General features: G+C 37.4%; 1 protein-coding gene across 3 annotated transcripts in view; it reads left to right on the top strand.

The window, feature by feature from the left end:
* The window catches only part of STK38 (serine/threonine kinase 38), a 35,463-nt gene extending 19,017 nt beyond the window's left edge, over nucleotides 1–16,446 (top strand). For 2 of the 3 annotated variants that reach the window (XM_036239358.1, XM_036239351.1), the window contains exons 7-14: nucleotides 1,096–1,250; nucleotides 4,232–4,334; nucleotides 5,167–5,228; nucleotides 11,134–11,251; nucleotides 12,376–12,499; nucleotides 12,727–12,822; nucleotides 13,800–13,894; nucleotides 14,397–16,446. In XM_036239358.1, coding sequence (XP_036095251.1) covers nucleotides 1,096–1,250; nucleotides 4,232–4,334; nucleotides 5,167–5,228; nucleotides 11,134–11,251; nucleotides 12,376–12,499; nucleotides 12,727–12,822; nucleotides 13,800–13,894; nucleotides 14,397–14,527 — 884 coding nt within the window. In that variant the 3' untranslated portion in view covers nucleotides 14,528–16,446. The remainder of the gene's footprint in view (nucleotides 1–1,095; nucleotides 1,251–4,231; nucleotides 4,335–5,166; nucleotides 5,229–11,133; nucleotides 11,252–12,375; nucleotides 12,500–12,726; nucleotides 12,823–13,799; nucleotides 13,895–14,396) is intronic. The other variant, XM_036239360.1, reaches the window with a different exon arrangement.
* The last annotated feature ends 388 nt before the right edge of the window (nucleotides 16,447–16,834 follow it).

Here is a 16,834-nt window from a genome sequence, read left to right as displayed (position 1 = left end):
CTACCTTAGAGCCGGCCTGAATGTGCTGCCCCATGTCTTCTGGTGTGCCTCCAGATTGAATGTGTAGCTGCCAGGAGTGAATAGGGATTCATTTTTCAATGTTTCAATTCACTTTTTCCTATTTTCTAACAAATGGCTTTATATGAAATCTAAACTGAATTTTTCCTGTTTCTCTTAGCTTTAAACTACTTACACCTATTTTCTTTGCTTTGCTTTTGTCTAACCGTTGAGTTAGGATCAGATTTTTTGCCATTTTATGTTGCTAGTATTAAGCAGAAATAATTAAATTTTGACTTTGTAGAAAACTGAGGTTACATCTTAACTGATAAACTGCTGATTCTGTGTTGTAAAAGTTGCATAAAGCATATTGTTGCGTTTTTAAATACCTATAATAAAACACTGGAGGAAAAAAAAAACCCACCGATTGAGGGAGGTGTTCAATGTACATTTTTGGAAGGCACTATTAGAAATTCAAGCATGGACCATTTTCAGTTTATATTTATTTTTTGTTTCTATCACTTTGCCAGATAAAAATCCACCTTTTTATTTGTTTATGTTCTAGAGTTTTGTGAATAGAAATTGAAGAGCTTGTTTTCAGCCTCCCCAGATGTTTAGATTTTTGTTCGGTATTTCAGCCTTTCTCTATAACAACAGCAGTACAACCTATGCAGAAATGCCATTTGGTTCTAGAGAAATTTGCAGATATTTGTGCAGACAAAATTAAAAGTAGCTTTTTCCCCCAGTTTAAAATTTATCCTAAGCAATTTACGTTTTTTTCTTTTTCTTTTTCTTTTTTTATTGCAAGAGAAATTTCCCTTTTCTTTCTTTAAGTAAAATGGAAATTATAGCTCAGTGGGCAGCATCATTTAACTTAGGTGCTTTGGTCTCCATAGCTATGAATTTTACTTTTTAAGTATTAGAAACTACATACCATTTCCGCCCATAGTAGCAGTATGGGTCAGTCTCTGGAACAGAGCAGAGGCCTATTTAGCCCTGCCTGATGTTGGCAGATAGGGAAGACACATCTGAAAACTGGCACTTACTCATGTAATTTGTGTGTGTGTGTGTGGTGGTTTTGTATCTTCTTCTTTCTAGGGGACATGATGACTCTACTAATGAAAAAAGATACCCTGACAGAAGAGGAGACTCAGTTTTATATAGCAGAAACAGTATTAGCCATAGACTCCATTCACCAGCTTGGATTCATCCACAGAGATATCAAACCAGACAACCTTCTTCTGGACAGCAAGGTACTTTGGAGGGTGGCTAGCAGCATCACCAGTTGTGTATTTACCCATCTGAGCAGCTTCTGCTTTAACACCTGCGCTGTGGCAGTTTACCATCTACTGTGGTAATCGCAGTAGGGAAGCTGTGGAACTGTGAGCTTACCTTGTATATTTCTTCCTTTCATTTTTTATAGGTAAGTTTGCTGTTACTTCCTTTCTCTGAAAGGCTTATGATTCTATAGTTTGAATGCTCCTCTTAAAAATAAAAGACATTTTTGAAAATCATTATGAGTAAAATTGATTTAGAAGGTTATTTTGTACTAAAGCCGAAGATAATCATCTTCTCGGTACATAATTAACTATACGAATGTGTTACCTGTTGAGTGTCCCTCTGTTGGGCAGCCTCATCAATCAAGGAACTCAGACAACCAAGAAGTAAGGCACAGCAGCAGCAACAGCAGCAGAGTTTAGGTTCCAAATCTTATGCCATCTGTTTAAAAAAGAGTCATGCTTAGCCTCTGTAATGGCCTTTTTATATTTATTATTTGACATGCAAATGAGCTTAGGTGATTGGTTCTTAAGTTCACAGCAAATTGGTAGAGAATCCCTGTGCTACTAGATTGCTGGGTACCCCAAAGCAAGTCCCTCCCTCTTGTTGACTTCACTTACCTATAAAGTGAATATGTTGATTCAGAAAAGCTCCAAAGTTCCCTCCAACCCTAAAATTCCAGAATGTTATGTTCTATTACACAGAAATGCTGTCTCGACTGAATTTTTAAGTAGAAAAGAAAATTTGATTCCTAGGGTATTTTTCTTTCTTGCTGTCTTTGAAAATCCTGAAATTTTGATTTACTTTCTTTGAAAACCATTAATTTTCTGTTTTAAGAGGGCAGATTTGTCAGATAATTTCTCCTGATTAATAGCTTTTTTCTTCATTATAAGAATAATACATAGTGGAAAATTTGAACAATATAGAAAGTTATAAAAAAGAAAAATACCTATAATCTCATTGTTCAGATAACCATCATTTTGGTATAATAGCTTTTCTACCTTTTCTGTTTGTATCAATAATTTAGATACAGTTAGCATCCTAAAATAGCTTGGTATTCTGCTTTTACAATGTTAGTGTGTATGAGAGTATTTTTCTATGTGATTAAGTTCAGATATATTTATAATAAAACACTGGACCTACTTTGGTCTTGGACTCACGTGCCCTGATCCTGTGCCCCAGGTGTCTTAGTGCTGGCTTATTTGTACTCTGTGGTCTGTGTTTAGGTCCAGGAAACATCAAAGATTAAGAACTTGATGACTCTAACTGAGGAGGATTGGGGAACCCTGCTAGGTGTACATTTGTTCTCTATATTGTGCTAGCCCAAACTTATAGAAAAATGTTCTTATAAGTGAGCTCATTTATAGGTTCAGCCATATGGATTGTAGAAGTGAAAATGTAGAAGTGTTGAATTTTTGCTGTACACTCAGAGTAAGCTACACAATTCTCTGAAAATCTGGGCTTGATAGCATTGCTCTAGGCACTACTCTTTAAGACACACTCCTTTCTTAGAGGTGTCTGGGTAAAACATGTAATTATAAAAAAACTACAAATTAAACTCTGTTCCTTGGCTTGTAGAGTAAGTTATTTACAAATCTAAAAAAAAAAAAGAGCTACTTTGTTAGGCAGTTTACCTTTCATGGTCACACACATGTGTGCACACACACACACACACACACACAGTCAAATCTAATGGGAGTTCTTTAAAATCAAAAAATAAAACCTGACCCATCTGAGCAGGGCTTCTATAGCCTTGTACTCTGGGAATTTTGTATATTAGGGCCTGAAAGAAGGTGATATCATAAAAAAGACCACAGATGTTGAAGTCATTGTGGCCCAAACGTTGGCCACACCACTTGTAATTATGCAACCTTGATCAGTGTAGATCCCTGAGCATCAGGATTTTCTCTTATTTTTGGTTTTACCTCCTTCTCTACTTAAAATTTTATTACCCCAAGAATACCTACCTCTTTCTTAGGGCTAGTTATGTGCCAGGCACAAAGTTAGGAGCCTTGTATGCATTAATTGTCATCATTCCTGCCAGGAAGATGTCATTATCCTCATTTTCCAGATTAGATCAGGGGGCTAGAATAGTTAGGTAATCCTGGTCTGAGGAGAAAGATCATGTTGATTTATGACTTTGGGTTTGTCATTTTACCAGCAAGCCATTTAATGACTCTGAGTCTGGGAAATGCTGCTTAAGAGTTATAAATGAGACAACACAATTAAGGCATGGTGTCTGGCTCCCAAGTAGTGTGAGTTTTTCTTGAGGGGAATGATAGAATCAGAGACTTATGATTGGAATACAGTAATGGCAACTTTTATCAAAAACTATGTAATAAGCTTATTCCCTTTGTCTTTGGAATAGTTTACTTCTTGGAATTTACCCTAATGAAATAATTTAAAAGAAGAAGCAACTGTATGGGCAAAGATTTGTTTATTTACTCCTCATTTAACAACCAAGCATGGTTATGAATGAGAACACAGGCCCTCTCTGTAATCCACATAACATGAGAGTGAAGAATTAGAAATGGAGTAAGGATCTGGTATTAGGGGGATAGTTAAATAAACCATGATGTACTAAGTCATTTGAATATTATCTGTAAACATTTAAAATAGTAATTTTGAAGACTGTAGAAACAAGAATATTTGAATTAGTTTAAGAAATAGTAAAATTTAGATGCTCTAGAGGCTTCAGCTATGTTTAAACATTTATATTTGGACAAAAAGGATAAGCAAAAATAAAAATACGTTTTTTTTAGTATAATAGGATTTGGGGTGATCTTTTAAACATTTATTTGCTGTTATATACGTTTTCCCTGTAATAAAAGTAAAAAGGCAGCATACTTTGGCTGTGGAGCTGTAATGGATTCTGCAAGGAACTGGAGAAGATAGTGTTCTGTTCCACATCCGTGAATGTTCATCCATCCATTATCTTGTTTTTTCTTCCCCATAGGGCCATGTGAAACTTTCTGACTTTGGCCTTTGCACAGGACTGAAAAAAGCACATAGGACAGAATTTTATAGGAATCTGAACCACAGCCTTCCCAGTGATTTCAGTAAGTGTTAACAGTGATGTTAGCCTTTTTATCCCTTAACTGGGCCTAGAGGAGCTGTTCCCTTGGTGACCAAATTATGCAGGGCAGATTAGGAGATTCTCACTTTGATTGAGTCTTTAGAGAATTAAAAAACCTCCCCAACTTTGCCTGTGATTTGAATTGTATGATGAGGCAAGGTGAGTACCACCAAAAGAGCTTGCTTTGAAACTCTGCTGAGAAGATTCCTGGAGAGGAATTTGGGGAAGTAGAGGAAAAAGTCCTGAGAACAATTCCAGGTTAAGTTTATCTTAGGTGCTTCTTTCTGTCATGGCAGAAAGAAATTTATCTTTATGTGTGTTACTTCCACTCCAGCACTATCAAACCATTGAAACTGTGTAGTAAAGTTACAATTCATCTTTGAGAAGTTTATGTCAAATAATTATTATAAATCCAGAAGTCTTTGATTATGCAACAGTTACTACTCTTGGAAATTCGATGGTAATTTTGAGAAATTGTGAATGTTTTAGGTCTACTTTAGGACCTTTGCTTTTGATGAGACTGAATTTCTTGCAATTCTAATTAAATTCCTTATAATTCTGATTAAGGCTTGCTCATGTCTACTCTGGACACATGATCTACATGGCAGTGCTGCTTAAATTCACATTGTCTAATTCTTTGAGTAAATGCTTTAGAGCCTCTGATTTGGGCTTACAGACTTGCTGGGAAATGTGTCACCCAGAGTTAGTGATGTATAGGCAGACTTTAGGGCTCATGTGGTTTGAACCAGAGGATAAAAAATGTAGTAAATATTCTTGTCTGAACTTTGATCAGACCTTGTTTTCTCTACTTTTAGCTTTCCAGAACATGAATTCCAAAAGGAAAGCAGAAACCTGGAAAAGAAATAGACGTCAGCTAGTAAGTAATACCTGTAGCTTCTTAAATGCTACAAACCAAGTATGAATATGTTCAAAATACATGTGCATAAATTTGCATTTCATAAATGTTTGCAGCATATCTCTCCCTTGCTTTTAAGATTACCATAATAGAGCACTGTTATTATGCTGGTTGCATCATATGCAATCTTTTGAAGTAGGATAGATAATATTAGGTTGTTTGGTAGTGACATTTTCAGTGGATCACCTCATTCTGACCTTTTACGTTGGTGACAACCCCTTTCCTTCCTGTTCCACCTTTTCCCTATTTTTATGGTGATAAAGGGATTATATTTAAGCTGGAGGTCTCTCAAAATAAAACTAAGTATAGATACTTACCCAGAGCTTTAAGGCAGTGGTTCTCAAACTTTTAAAATTTTGAGTCACTCTCAAACTTCTAAAAATTTGATTCGCTTCAGCAAGTCAAGACTCTTCAATTCACCTGCCCCACCCTTTCCTGCTTTGTTGTAGAAAAAGGAACTTGGTGTTAAAAATTGGAGAGAAATTTAAGGGTAATACTTATTATTTACTTTGTAAGTATTTGAGTGTCTATACATAAAATTGTGCCCCACAAGCTTAAAAAATAACATTGGATATGCCTTGATAGTATATTGGAAGTTATTTAAATAATGAAAATTCACCTGTGAAATATTGCTTTCTAACAAACTTTTATTCTGATTCATTGGTTCATATTTGAAATGCAATGTTATATGTCCTAATGACTAGTTATTGGAAAATTATTGACTAGAGATAATAGAAATGTTTATCACTGTGTACTTAGGCTTTGCTAGAAAGCCATAGCAAATGAAATTGATGATGGTAAAGCTAAACTAACAGATGGTTATTAGAAAACAAGACTAGCAGCAGTGGAAAACTGTGACTAACTTGGAAAGATGATCATGCACATGTATTATCTAGAAATGGTGGTACTTCTGCTTGTCAGTGTATATGATAGTAACTTGGCAGGTTTGCCAAATATTGTTTTTCAGCCAGACTACTTAGTAAAATACTGAATAAGAGTTCTCTATAGTATCTTTAATAACTCACTTAGTAGGTCACTAGTGAGTAGCTGTCAGTCATATGTGAAAATGGGAGCCTGTAGGATTAAGAAAGAATCAAAGAAAAATCTTGCTTTTTTTAAAAAAAATTATTTGAGGCCCATCAGTGGGTCTCAGGCCATACTTTGAATGTTATGATTTTTATGTTAAACCTGGGCCCTGGGAGAGGCATCAACTTAAACAATTCTAGAGATGCAGTAACTGAAATTAATCTTTGATAATCTTTTTCTGACAACTTGGGGTATTTAAGTTTGATATAGTCACATCGTAGTCTCCTTAAGCACTTTGATACTCTTTTAAAAATGTCTAAATTCTGTATACGTGGTTGAAAAACTATTTAAGTGGTTTGTTAAGGGTTAGGGAATGTCAAGAACAAATTTAGTCAGATGCTCCTATTATGTCTCACCATAGGGCAGTAGATCTTAACCTTGGCTACTCATCAGAATCACCTGGGGAACTTAAAAACATACCGATGTCTGGATCCCATCCCCAGAGATTCTAATTCAGTTAGTTCAGGGTATATAGTCTGGGTATCTGATCTTTTCTTTTTTTTTTAGGTGAGGCAACCCTTGGTTGACCTCACAGATTGCAAGGACCTTGTCAGTTTACAATCCTTTATTTTTTATGCCTACAGCACCTGGTTTTCCTAGGTGGTCTCTGATCCAAGTACTAACCAGGCCCGACCCTCCTTAGCTTCTGACATCAGAGGGATTGGGGCTTGTTCAGGGTGGCATGGCTGTAGATTGAGTGTCTGATCTTTATAAGGACCGTGGGTGATTCTCCTGGGCAGTGAAGGTAGATTCTCCAAGGAAAAGACTGTTTCTTAAACAATAGCTCTTGTATTATTGGGAAACTGATATTTACGTAGTTTTGGAAGCTAACTAAAAGTAAGGAATCTTCTGTGATTTTTTTCTTTTTTAAAGCTAGCTAAGATTTAACCTTTGGCCACTGTACTAATACTTAGTTGGGGGGTAATTAAACTTAAATATCTTAAATAATCCTTATACTCTGAGATAGGCTTTGTGCTCTTTGACACACACCAGAGGGTCATGTCAGACTTACTAGGAATCACTTATAAGTTTATAAAGAAGTAGATTTCACAATTTTTGTATTTGGAGTTCAGTGCCCCTTAATAGTTTAAAATGTTTTTTCTCGTGCTATGATTAAGGTTCTTGCCTTTTTATCTATAGTAGAAATGGAACTGTATTAAGGTCATCCTCCTATTACCTATTTTGATAACTTGAAGAAAATAAAGTAACTTCACAGACTTTAAAAAGTCAATTAACCCTGTGCTTTTGACCATTTATAAGTGATCCCATTCAGCTAGTATCAAGTGGAAGGTTAATATTAGTTAATGCTTAATATAAATTTACTGCTCTAGGATAAGCCTAATATATTGCTCACCCAGCCCATTACTTTTCAGTCCATTGAAAATCACTGAATAAAGTAAAGTCTTAAGGTTTACTCCTTGGCTGCTTGAATCATATTGTAATGTTTTAAGTTGCTGTGTGGTTGTGGGTAACCTTAGGCCTTGATAACTGATTAGGAAATAGATGTATATCAGCTTTAAGTTATTAAACCACAGAGGTAAGAGATGAAGTACATCTAGGCATCTGATCTTTGTCAGTTTTTTTTTTTTAAGTGTAGAATTTACAGAAGTGATTGAGTAGGAAATGAAATTGCTTTATTTCCCCTAAATGAAATCATAAGTTGAAACACATCATGTGTTTGAAAATGACTATTAACAGTCAACAAAGCTTTTTCAGAGTGCAGCTCTTACTGACTATAAATACCCAGCCAACAAAAGGAAAGAGGATATAGATTTGCGATATTGAGAGCTTGCAGTTGGAGAACACCCTGGATGGAAAACAGACAAAGGTTTGGGAAGGGGGCAGTCCCTAGTTTAGAAATATCTATTACCTGGTACTTACCAATGTGGTAAAATGAGAGTGAGCTCCCGAGTCACAGGACTCTAGTCCCAGAGTGAGAGTATTACCTTGTACCACAAGTTTGTCCTGCTACTGGCTATGTTTTATAACTCTAGAAGGAATTCTTTCTCCATGGCAATAGAACTCTGGTTTTACAATAGAAATCTTTGAAGAAATAAGATTTACTTAACATTCAGCTTTCCTGTGATAAATCTAGTCTCTAAATTGAAGGGCTTCTGTAGTTTATTAACCTTTATAATTAGAATGAAAATATTTCTGCTTCTTGGGGAAGGCCCAATCCATATTTTAGACTTTAAGACTTAAAAAAAAAAAAACTCTGGCATTTATGTTACCTAATATGCGTATTTAAAAGAAAACTGTACAATTATGTATATGGAAAAAGTAGATTTCTGCCTTACAGTATACACAAAAATAAATTGTAGATGGAAAGTAAACCTTTGAAAATTTTAGAATACAGGGTAAGATCTTTATGATCTCAGAGTAAAGAAGTATATTTTAAATACAAGGATATAAATCATAAAGAACAACTTGATAATTTACTACGTTAAAGAAAAAATAAACTTTATATTGAAATATAAAACTGAGAAAACAGGCCACATGGTTCAACTGCTTTGGAATTATCTTACAGTTCATGTGTATATCCTACAACTTAACATTCCTACCCCTAGGCATATGCTCTGGAGAAACTTGCACCTGTGAATGAGGAGACATGTATGAGAATGTTTATTGCATTTTCAAAATAGCAACACTTTGGAAATAACTCAATGCCCATCAACAGGAAAATGGGTACATTTCAGAATAGAATATTTTACAGCAATGAAAATAAACTACAGCTATATGTGACAATATGGATTAATTTTACAAACAAAACATTGAGAGGAAAAATCAAATAGCAGAAGACTGCATGTAGAATGATACCACTTTTACAAAGCTCAAGGACAAAACTCAGTAAGATCTCATTATAGAAACGTGGCAAAATTAAATTTCTTTCAAAAAATATTGGAATGATAAACAGAAAATTGAACATAGGAGAAGAGGCAGGAGGATGGGAGAGGGAGGAGTACATGTTTAGTTTTAATGATGTTGGTATTATTGTGATTCTTCAGTTGAACTTATGAATATTCATTTCATTATGCTTTAAAATTTAATAATTACACATTTTTGGTATGTGGCAAATATTACATCATTTAAAAAAATCATAATTAAAAATTATAAGCCTCAGACTGGGAAAAGATACTTGCAGTATGTAAAACTATAAAGGATTAATGCCTGAATTAGGATTAATGCCCTGAATTCATGAAGAATTTCTACGAGTCAATAAGGAAAAAGATAACGTAACAAAAAATGAATGGGCAAAGAATCTGAACAGAAATTCACAGAAAAAAGACCTGAATGGCTAATTAATGTATGAATATGCACTCAGCCTTACTAGAAATTTGGGAAATGCACATTAAAACAGTGAGATTCCATTCTATATTTACCAAATTGGTAATCTGACAAAGCCAAGTGTTGGTGAGATGTGGAACATTAGGAGCTCATCTCCACTGATGGTGTGTTAAATAGGTATAACCGCTTCGGAGGACATTGGAAGATGTCTGAGTAGAAGATGCTCCTAATCTGAGATCCAGCGATACTGTTTCTCTCACGTTCTCTGGGGGAATTCTTGCACATGTGCCCAAGAGATGTTATAAGAATGTTTATTCAGGTGTTATTTGGTATAGTGAAACATTGGAAGCAATATAAATGTCCATTTACAGGAGAGTAGACAAAAAGCACTGCAATTTCTATAATGGAATAGCGTACAACAGTACAATGGGTGAACTAGAGCTTAAAAGCAAGTTGTAGCATTGTAGAGTAATACAGTACAGTATGAAACCCTTTATTAAAACTCGAAACATACAAGAGTAGTATGTCATTCATGTGAATATTCATACAAGCATAGCACAGCAACTTCGGGGTATTTTTAACTTCAGTGGGGAGGGAGGGAGGAAGGGACTATCTGTCTTTAATTGCTTCTATAGTTTTGTTTCTTTAGCTTTGTTTCTTTTAAAAAGACAAATGATCTGAGACAAATATGGCAGATGATTTAACCTCCCTTTAATATGGGTAATAGTTATACAGGTGTTATATTGTCTGTGCTTTTTATCCTGTATGTTTTTGCAGTGTTTCATAATAAATATTTTAAAAAGACAACACAGCTGTAATTTTTAATTTTAGAAGTTAGATATTATCAACAGCACCTAGATTAGAGCCTTCCATGTGGTAATCTCTTTGATGCTGAGCATATTGGAAGGTATTGTGTCCTGGTATGTGAGAATAGATTACTTGAATTTAGAAAACATTCCTCTAAGAACTATTTATATAAATATTGTTTGGTAAATAGACATTTACAAGCCTTTGACCTATAGGATAGAACTTTAGCTTTTGATAATAAAACTTGCCTTTGTGATTTTCTCAAGTCAAACAATGTATGTGGTGGAAGGAGGGATGATGTGGAGCAAGATATTTAATTTTCAAACTGTACTCTGACACTTAACTCGTTCTGAGGTCTTGGGCAAGCCATTTTGGGTGTCAGATTTTTTATCTGCAAAGTTGGGTTACTAAGGTCCTCATTGCTGAGTTTTGTTAGGACTGACTAGGTTCATAAGCATATAAGAAGTACAGAGCCTGACACTGGGTATGGTACTAGTTGTTATGACAAGTATCTCTGAGTGAACTTTATTGTTCATTTCAAAAGTGCTCTGGCAAATCAGGCTTGCCATTAAATAGCTAGGCTGTCCCACTTGTTTGGTTTGTAGAAGACCTAGCTCTAGGTAGCTTTTGGTATCTAGAACAGAACTCTGGGCAGCTGGGCCTCCCTGACGTGTGGTACGTGTTTCAGGCCTTCTCCACAGTAGGTACTCCTGACTACATTGCTCCCGAGGTGTTCATGCAGACCGGGTACAACAAGCTCTGTGATTGGTGGTCGCTTGGGGTGATCATGTATGAGATGCTCATTGGTAAGTTGCATGCTTTCAGATGACGTTTTTTGTGTAGCCAGGAACGTTTCCTACAATTTGGGGGTAATCTAAGCACTCCCTCTCCCCCGCGCACACACACCCTGCCTTGTCCTACAATTTGTGGTAATCTAAGCACTCCCCCCCCCCCCCCCCCCCCGCCACACACACCCTGCCTTGTCTTTCAAAGTAAAGTTTCCCAGGTAGAAAATTCTCGGCCATAAAATTTATCCCACTATATCCTTTGGCATCCAGGCATCATGTGGTTGCTCTGCTGATGATTTATCATGTTTTTCTTCTATTTCATCCTTTCCATTTAGTAGCTCTTTCAGTCGCTGGCATTTATTAAATGTCCATTGTATGCAGAGAGCATTACCTGGGCATTGCCTCATATGCTCTTATTTTCTGTGCCCTTTCTCACGGCCTTCAAGCATGGAACCCTCTGACCTCTCTCCCTCTTATTCAGATGGTATGTCTGTGCATTTAGGGGACACATCTGGGGGTGGGGTGACCATATGCCTAAGAGCACTAGGAGAGTAAATGTATCTCTGCTGGTACCGAGTGAGTCTGTGTGATGGCTGGTGTGGTGTCTGTTTGGCTGTCCTGTCTTTGGGAACACTGGATGGATACCTTTGGAGGTAGATGTAATCTGTGTGGTGGGCAGGTGGAGTAATATGCTTTGTATTTATCCTCTTGTCTGTAGTTCTCAAAAAAGGGGCTGTAGTCATTTTTAAAACCTATGCTTTTTTTCTTATTCAACTTTTTTGGCACCTTACCCATATAAGGATTCTTAGAATTGAGTCATTTCTTAATGATGTTGTTTCATCCTTTCATTTCTTCTTTGGACACAGTGGTTCTCACATCTGCACCTCTACTTATGTCTTCCTTTCTTTTCCCAGCTCCAGCTATTAGCTGGCTCCCTAGAGGTACCAGAAGTACAACTTCACTTTGGTTTTTTGGGGGAAAAAATTTATTTAGGTGATTTCTGGGAAGAGCAGAAATCCTGTCCATTTCATGGAGGGAAGGGCATAAAAGATCATTATAGATCTATAGAATCGTATTAAGGAGAATAATCTTAGATTCAGAGTTTTGGGATGTAAAAGCTCCGAGTTCCTTTTTTATTACAGGATACCCACCTTTCTGTTCTGAGACCCCTCAAGAAACATATAAGAAGGTGATGAACTGGAAAGAAACTTTGACTTTTCCTCCAGAAGTTCCTATCTCTGAGAAAGCCAAGGATCTGATTTTGAGGTATCGGTCAGAGAACATCTCCCCTGCCTCCACCCAGGCTTTTTGACATAAGTGCATCTATTTTTTTATTTTTATTTTTTTTTGGCTTTCATTATTTTCTGGGTCTGCTTCATGCTTCTTTCCAGTCCTCTTTTTTTTTTTTTTTTTTTTTTTTAAAAAAAGGTTATTCCTCTTCTTCTTCCAAACAGACTACTTGAGGTATGCTGAAAGGCCTCTGTCTTTTCCAGATTTTGCTGTGAATGGGAACATAGGATTGGCGCCCCTGGAGTTGAGGAAATCAAAAGTAATTCTTTTTTTGAAGGCGTTGACTGGGAACATATCAGGTATATCCATATAAAAGCTTTCAGGGTTATTTCAGAAAATCCGTAGTTTGCTTAATACTGATTTGCAAGCACCATTATTGGCAAACCAAGTAAGGGGAGAGAGCTTCTTAGAAATTCAGGGTTTTTTTCCTGAATTTCCTGAGTTGGGGCTTCCTTTTGGCCTTGTGTGCCATGAGATGTGTTGAACACAGCAGTTATTTACAGAGTGAACTTAGGGTTCCATAAGTCCTTGCTATATTACCGAGAACACACCAGGCTCTCTAGTGTGGGGACTACCAGCAAGACTGCCTCTGCCCACGGGTAGGGACTGTCACTAGTAGATAGAAAGGAGTGGACAAAGGATTGGGATGAGAAGTGGCTCAGAGAAGAGTGGAGAGGGAGGGGGAAAATCATTATGTTAGCATTTGTAGAGTGCTGCCAGTGGCAACGAGAGTCTGCACAGCCTGCCGTAGTCCCATACAATCTTACTCAGCATTTGTTGGTTGCTAAACAGAAGATGAAGTTGTCATCTGTTTCATAATGGTTTTCTGATTTGCATCCTTGTGATTTTTACCTTTACCTCCTTTGTGCTGCATTTTTAACCACCCTACTTGTTGGCGCCTCTGGTAGAAGGGCAGAACCCTTCGCAAGGTGACTCTTAGAGGTCATTTCCCTTTTTAGCAGATGGGGCAGGCTAAAAAGGGAAATGACCTCTAAGGGGAAATACATTAGTTTTGGACTATAATTTCTCATTCTTGTCTTTTTTCCTATCTACAAATAATTATTATTTATATTTTTTCTTTGTAATTTATTTTGTATGGACATAGTCAGTGGTGTGGTTGGTCAGTGGTCATAAACTTTTAAGAGAAAATAGGCTCTACCTGCCAGTGGATAGTCTTCTCATGTCAGACCATGTGTCTCTTTTGGAGAAAGACTTGATTAGTATGATCCATATGATTATTAACCATAGTAATTTTTGGCATGTCTATTCTTGGCAGAGAGAGACCTGCTGCAATATCTATTGAAATCAAAAGCATTGATGATACTTCAAACTTCGATGAGTTTCCAGAATCTGATATTCTTAAGCCAACAGGTAATACTGTCAACACTGACTGACTCCTGCTGCCTTGTAAGCGCATTATTTCCCCCCACTTTTGGGGGGGTGATATTTACAAATCAGGGTAGAGAACGTGAAGAGGAACTTCAGATCTTCAGGTTCTTTGTAAGTATTTTCCAGTTCTGATGCTGGGTAGCAGTGACACCTTGTCGAATGGAAGATGAATACCAAACTTCCATGTTTAGACTTCTCAACCGGGCGGATAAATCCCAAAGATCTGTTCTTTTGTTGTTATTTATTAAATTAAAGTTTAAGTAACCTGAAATGACAGGGGAAAATAAAACTTTAAAAATATTTGTCAAAAAAATGAGGCTCAAAGTTCATATAGGCAAGCAAATGTAGAAAATTCGCACAGAGTGTAAAACAACTCTTCCCAAATGGAAACTGTGGTATGTTCTTCAGAATGTCATGTCTTCCGTTCCGAGTAGCCCATCAGGGTAAGGCAGTGAATGTGCTCTCACATCTGTTTCTTTCCCAGTGGCGACAAGTAATCACCCTGAGACTGACTACAAGAACAAAGACTGGGTCTTCATCAATTACACATACAAGCGCTTTGAAGGCCTAACTGCGCGAGGGGCAATACCTTCCTACATGAAAGCAGCAAAATAGTTTCTTTGAAATGGAATCCTAAATGGAGCAGCGTTTTGTACAACATCACAGTTTTCCTCTCACACACTTTTTTGAAAGACCTTCCAAGAAGTTTATGGAACCCACTTGTATGTCATGGTAAATTCACCTGAAATGTGATAGGAAGTGGATTCTCTTCCTTAATGCATCTGAAAAGCTGTAGGAAAAAAAAGAATCATTTCTACTATATCGGCCACAAGCAGCTGTCTTGCTTTTTCAGAAGCATCACGAGCCAATATGATAGATGTTTTTTTTCTTCAAAAAACTTGAGTTTTCCTAAAATTCATCAGAATGAAGGGGAAAAACAGCCATCATCCAGCATTATTGAGATTGTAACATGTTGAGTATCAGACAATTCCTGTGATTTTTGTGACATGCTTTCTACCAAGCCCATCAAGTATTTCTTTTTTTTATAGCTGAAAGTTCCATAGTACTAAGGAAATACAGCAATAACGAAAGTCTCAGCAGCCAGCATTCTGGCTGAAGGAAATGATCCACTAACCTCTAACAGGGTGGTGAGGGTAGTTTCTCCCCATACCTCGGCCTCGGGCGAGTGGCTTTTATAGCCTCCATTCATGGTGCACTTTATTTATGGTACTAGGATAAAGACCTTTAATCCATTGATTTTTGTCCTCCCACTCATCTAAAATACTCTTGCTGCTCTTCTGAGTGTTGATGGGGGAATACCAGTTTGATCCCTTGTTGCTCTTAGAAGGCCCCCAAAGCCATTGGGCATTGCCAAGGAGTCCCAGGTCGTGTAGAAAACCAAACCTTCACTTTTTCTTCATGGCTGTCTCAGAAAATCCCCAAGACGTGGACCAGCAACTCCCGCAAGTGCTGCCAACAGGAACTTGGCTTATTCCTGGGAACACAGCAAGGAGACCCCAGGCAGAGGCAGGAGGCCTGGAACCCTCTTGGCCAAAGTGCTGCTCCTGCTTGGTCTCCAGAACCTCTTTGGAAGTGGCGAGGGAACCAGCCCAATACAAAGTGCTAAGCCAGCCTACAGATCTTTGTAACAAGGTCACTCTTCAATCCTTGGTGCAACTGTGTTTTGTCTTCTCTTTTGGTAGTTCTTCTCTCCTGACTTTAAATGCCATTTTGCCTTGGAATCATGATTACAGATTTTTCCTTTGCAGATGCCTTCCTGGGGGATGTTTCTCTCTACCTTCAAGGGTCACTTGCAGCTTGGGCTGACCAGGCCTTTGCTGTGGCATTCTCTCATGAGACACCCTCTGAATTTTAGCACAAAGTGCCTTCTCTTTCACAGCTGCCACCACCTTTAGAGGAATTTTGCTGCATCAGAAAAATGTGGAGGCTCCATATTAATGTATTATTACTTTTTAAAATATCAATAACTCTTAAAGCATCGTTTGCACCTGTGTGGTAACTTTGGCTGTTGCAGAGCGTCTTGGCCAAGCTACAACTGGGAGACTGTTTTCTTGACATTGCCAGTCTTGACATTGTTAAGATAGTTTTGAAAAGAAAGTATGTCCTAGATTAGCCATTCAGAAAAGAGAAATGGGATGTCAAAAAGTTACAGTAGTAAGTGAAACTGCTTCAGATTTTAATGTTCTGGAGGAAGAAAAAAGAATATTAGTAAAGTATTGACTCTGGATGAAGGTAATGTGACTGCCCCCTTAATCTTTCATTCATGGTCTAATGGCAAAAAGGAAGTAAATGAGATTCTTTCGTGTAACTTTGTAGTTTCTTTGTATTACCAAATAATTGGGGTGTTGACCCCCACATGTTTTGCAAGAGTGTGTGGTAAGCGTGGGTAAAGAGATGTAACAGGAGTGGTGATTGTGTGTTGGGGAGTGGCAGGGGATAATTTGTTTTAGGGAGAAATGTCCACATTTTAACTTTTGAACTTTGGAATAAACTGTGTGAAAATAGTAGTGTAATCTGTGATGTATTCTAAAGCAAATGTGGCTTGTAATTAATTCAAAGAGGTGAGTACTGGTGGCTTCTTTTAACCCCTTTGTTTACAAACCATTGGAACACTGTATCACCATCTTTAAACAGTGGTTTTCTGTCTTAGGGAAACTGGGACCTGGTTTTTTTGTTCTCTAAGAATGAGTCTTCTGAACTGGTTTCCATATAAAGACACCACACATGTTTCACTCATGTGCTCTTTCAACCTGGTTCAGTGCTACAGGACAGTGGGCTCTCCCCTCGCAGTAAGGCCAGGGGGAGACCTGCTGACAAAAGTGCTGTCAACTGGCGGACCCTTCGTACAACTGCTTGTAGCCCAGCTCCATTTTTTTTCCTAACCTGGGGTTGACCAGAAAT

The sequence above is a fragment of the Rousettus aegyptiacus genome, unplaced genomic scaffold (genome assembly GCF_014176215.1).
Source record: "Rousettus aegyptiacus isolate mRouAeg1 unplaced genomic scaffold, mRouAeg1.p scaffold_m13_p_1, whole genome shotgun sequence".
Taxonomy (NCBI): Eukaryota; Metazoa; Chordata; class Mammalia; order Chiroptera; family Pteropodidae; genus Rousettus; species Rousettus aegyptiacus.
Note: the sequence above shows the minus strand (reverse complement) of the source record. Positions and strands in the feature narration are given on the sequence as shown.